Source organism: Zeus faber, assembly GCF_960531495.2.
Source record: "Zeus faber genome assembly, chromosome: 17".
Taxonomy (NCBI): Eukaryota; Metazoa; Chordata; class Actinopteri; order Zeiformes; family Zeidae; genus Zeus; species Zeus faber.
Genome location: NC_137204.1, coordinates 30,967,850 through 30,972,452, shown reverse-complemented (window position 1 = coordinate 30,972,452; position 4,603 = coordinate 30,967,850). Strand labels below are relative to the sequence as shown.

The following is a 4,603-nucleotide window of genomic DNA, read 5'->3' as shown; positions in this document are numbered from 1 at the left end:
AATAAAATGTTATTGAAGTTATAACTGTCTTATCACCAACAGTTTCAGTAAAACAATGTTCCAAAATAGTTGAACTGAACATTAACCATAAACAAAAAGATCATTGCACAACTTTCATGTTTATTCAAACTTAATCTTCATGTTGACAACAAACAGGAAACGGATTCACAACGATTTATCAACGTTCCGCAACTACCGCTTGTCTGGAAAAGAAAGTTATTGAATGTTGAATTAGGGCTGTTAGGCTAACTAGCATTGCTAATACTAGGCTAACTAGCATTACTCAAAGCAAGCTAACTACCATCAGCTACCGCAGTGGTAGAGCTTGTTGAGCCGCTGGACGTCCAGGGGACTCAGTTTGGTTCGCTGTCCCATCTCGGAGCCATCTTTCTTGGGGACGATGGTGGGATTCAAACCAGTGGAGAAGTAGAATCTGGAAGGAAGAGTGGGCATTGCCATGATGTCAAACTAGTGGTCACTTTCTTTGGCCATGTTGGATTGTTTCTGTAGAACTGACTTTCCGTAGTGCATGATGGAATCCACATCATAGGGCAGGTCCAGCGTGTTGCCTTCTTTGATCCGGAAGTTTCTCTCTTTACCTGGAGAAATCACCACAAGGTTGCACTAAGGCACACACACTGTCCCCCCGCCAGCACACACAGTCCCTGCCTGTCAGTACCGGGCCGGATCCGGTCCCAGTGCACGGTGATGTGGCGGTCCCGGTCCGCTCTGGTGTGCTCATGGTGCAGCCCCAACGCGTGCAGCAGCTCATGGACCAGGTTCCCCAGACCACACGTGGACCCCAGATAGAGCGGCTGAGCCCCGCCCTGGCACCCCACAAAGGAGGCACAGCTGAGGACAGAGGATACAGGCTAGGAGACGAGGCCAAGAGATAGGAAACCGGGCTAGGAGACGAGGCCAAGAGCTAGGAAACGAGGCGAACATTTAAGCATTGTTTAATGGAAAATACTGACTTGGATGAAACAACCGCCTCTGTGAGGTGCCATCCATCCATACACACCCATCCATATGTACAGAAGTCAAGATGTGATCGTGGCGCCGCCTGTGTGGGCGCTCCATGTAAACTATGCACATTTCAGTATTTTGTCACCATGTCGCCAATAAAGCATCGGCAGTGATCTCTACGGCCGCAATGCACTCGTGGAAATAAATTTCCCTGAAATAAATTTTTTGGACTTTTTAATCCATGATAGAGTGGCCGGAGATTTTAACGCGCCAACGCTCTCAACCACAACGGAGCTGCTGTTCCACGGAGGAAGCACCGTGGTCAACGAGGCGGCATTCGGGTCAGAATGACAACCTCAGCATCCACCTCTGCCAAGCATCCTTCTTACAACGTTCAGTCACTAGAGAACAAGCTGGATGAACTTCAAGCGAGGATTAAAATGCCAATGGACACGAGGAACTGTTGCCTCCTCTGCCTGACGGAGACATGGTTGAACCCACTGGTGCCGGACCACGGCATAAGTCCAGCCGAGTCCTTCTCCTTGTTCCACGCCGACAGGCCGGAGGAGTCTGCCTCAGGTCATCATTACAGCCGTTTATATTCCACCGCAAGCGAACACCGACACAGCACTGTCTGACCTGTATGATGTGTTGTGCAGATTTCAAAACAAACATCTCGAGGTGGCCGTGGTGGTGACTGGGACATTAACAAAAGGTGAACCTGAAAAGATTTGCCTAGTTTCCACCAACACATCACGTGTGCCACCAGGGGAGATAGAACTCTGGACATTGCTACACACCGTACAAGAACGGATACAAGACTGTCTTGCTCCCTGGTTTCGGGAAATCTGGCCACACCACGATCTCTCTGGTTCCCGTTTACAGGCTATGCATCGTGCGGGAGGTGAAGAGGGACGTAAAGCGACGGTCGGACCATCAGAGGCCGCGCTGCAGGAAGCTCTTACTGATGTAGACTGGGACATGTTCCAATCAAGTTCCAGTGTAGTCAGCGAGTTCACAGAAGTAGCTGTGAGCTTCAAAGCGACATTAGCGAACAGCGTCGTTCCCATGGATAAAGTTTGGATATTTCCGAACCAGAAACCGTTGGTTGATAAATCCATCCTTGGCGCCCTGAATACTCGTACGGCGCTTACAATGAGAGTCTTGTATCAGATAAGTGGACAGTTACAAAGCGGCATCGTACAATCTGCGGAGGGCAGTGACGGACGCCAAACTGACGTAGACACAGTGGAGCTACAGGACACCAGATGCTTGTGGCAGGGCCTGCGGACTATTACTAACTCCAAAAGCAGCTCCTCCCAAACCAAGAGTGTGGACGCCTCCCTCACCAACCAAACTCCTTTTATGACGCTTTGAGTCTGGCAACAGCACCGCTAGCTAACCAGCTAACTGGAGTTACACCGCTGGAAATGAGCAGGCACTCAGTGTCTGAGCATGACGTCAGGAGGGCTCTGATGCAGGTCAACACCAGGAAAGCTGCGAGCCCAGACGGCATATCTGGACGAGTACTGAAGACCTGTGCTAACCATCTAGCTCCGGTGTTCACTACGATATTCAAGACCTCCCTGGCTGAATCAGTGGTCCCGTCCTGCTTCAAGAGGTCCACCGTCGTTCCTGTCCTGAAGATCACCTCCACAGCCTGCCTGAATGACTACCGTCCGGTGGCCCTCACCTCGGTGGTCATGAAGTGTTTCCAGAGGCTGATTAAGGATTATATCCATCCATATGTAAGCATCTTATAGGACCACACCCTTTTCCGTTCTTTAGGTCCAGGTGATTCTTCTCCTTCTTTCTCTCCACGAATCGAATGCACGTCTGCTCTGAGATCATCTTGAAGGCGGCCATGATGGTCTGTCTCCTGTCTCCTGATTGGACCAGAGGGGAGGGGGCGGTTCTACACATTAGGAGACAGGCTAGGAGACAGGCTAGGAGACAGGCTAGGAGACAGGCTAGGAGACAGGCTAGGAGACAGGCTAGGACTCACCCAGACTCTTGCTGATTGTGTAGGGGACGGAGGCCTCCACCCACACACTCTGCACTGCATTCTTGTCCTCCTGACAAACATTACAAATAACAAAACTATTCACATCTCCACATCTCCACCCCTATTCTCTTGATCTTTACCTTCGTCAGGATGTCTCCTTCCAGGACCGACTCTTCTACACCTGAAGAGAAATAGTTCTGAGGACTGTGCTCCACCTAGTCCTGTCTCTCAAGCTAGGAGACAGTTTGGGAGCCATTCTTTCAATGTGATCCTTCCATTCATATTTTCATCGTTACCTTGGAAACTTTCCGGCTCCAGGACGTTGGTGGAGTTTTCTGTAAATGTAGAATATGAAGTTAAACAAACACATTGTGCACCTTTCAACTGTTCAGGTGACCACGCTCCAACCATTGGCAGGAAGTGACGCATTGTGGACAGGAAGTGACGTGTTGTGGACAGGAGCGCCGGCACAGACTGCAAAAAAAAAAAAAAGGGAAACGAGGAAAGTGTTAAAATATCTTGAAATCTAAAATATTGTATAAAGTTTTGATTATTGTGCCACATAAACTCTTTCTACTTTTATGATTTTGAATGTTCTTTTGTTTCGCAAAAAATGCTTCAGAGATGTTCTTATAAAATGTATTTCATGAAAAAAAGTAAAATATATACATTCAAATGTGAATAGATTGAGATTCTAAACTCACTTGAACATAATTTCATCAACTAAACTACAGCATGAGATGTTTGTTTTATTTAAAGTTGATTCTGATGGTATGACTTCCATTTCGTTATGATGACGTTACCTTGGAGGAGGGCGGTGAGGAGCAGCAGCCACATGTCAGCTCCTTCTTAGATCATCATACGTCATCGTTCTAAGGAAGCTTTTATACCGATGACGTCACAGCGCGTGCGGCTGGAGACGCTTCCACTGATTGGTCTGTGGAGGGATTTCAATAAAGTTTTAATGAAAGAATATACGTGAATATACGTGACAGATAGTGCTTTATTTCAACTTAATTTGATATAAACAACTTGTAAACACCGAATAAACAAATTAATTAATGAATAAAAAATATATAAATCATCATCAACAACAAGGAAAAGGTTCTGTCAAATATATATTCATTTTTTTAATTTTAAATATTTGCTCGGTATTAAAGCCAAGCTAGGAGCTAGGAGACAGACTTGGAGACAGGCTAGGAGCTAGGAGAGAAGCTAGGAGACAGGCTAGGAGCTAGGAGACAGCCTAGTGGTTTGTCTCTATTTTTGTTGTTTTTTGGTTCCTTCATGATCAAGTTTCTGCTGCTGTGACGTCACTTCCTAACAATAAAGAAAACTTTAAAGTCAAAGTATCTCTCTCTCTCTGAGTGGTTGGAGGTGTGAGGCTGTGAGCGTTTGGTAGAGTGAGTGATTTCTCTCTTACTTTTCTATCAATTGTATGTTTAGAATTATGTGTTGGTGACGGTGTTAGTTTTTTGTTTCTACTGGTTGTAGGGTGTGCGCACAGCAGGTGGGGGGTGGTGGTGGTGGTGGTGCGGGTCCGCAACCATGTCGGACCTCACCAAGCTAACGAGGAAGCACGGCATTAAGTTGCCCGTGTCTTCCTCGGTCTCGGTGGAGGACTGCAGCCTG

General features: G+C 47.1%; 1 protein-coding gene across 1 annotated transcript; it reads right to left on the bottom strand.

Moving 5' to 3' along the window:
* Positions 1-303: 303 nt before the first annotated feature.
* Positions 304-3,808, bottom strand: LOC307243104 (zinc metalloproteinase nas-4-like; the record flags this gene model as incomplete). The annotated part of the gene is made up of 8 exons (XM_080017752.1): positions 304-433; positions 518-599; positions 680-852; positions 2,738-2,852; positions 2,972-3,041; positions 3,112-3,152; positions 3,268-3,306; positions 3,775-3,808. The coding sequence occupies 8 exons, from the start codon at positions 3,806-3,808 to the stop codon at positions 304-306; spliced, it is 684 nt and encodes a 227-aa protein (XP_079873878.1).
* Between the last annotated feature and the right edge of the window lie 795 nt (positions 3,809-4,603).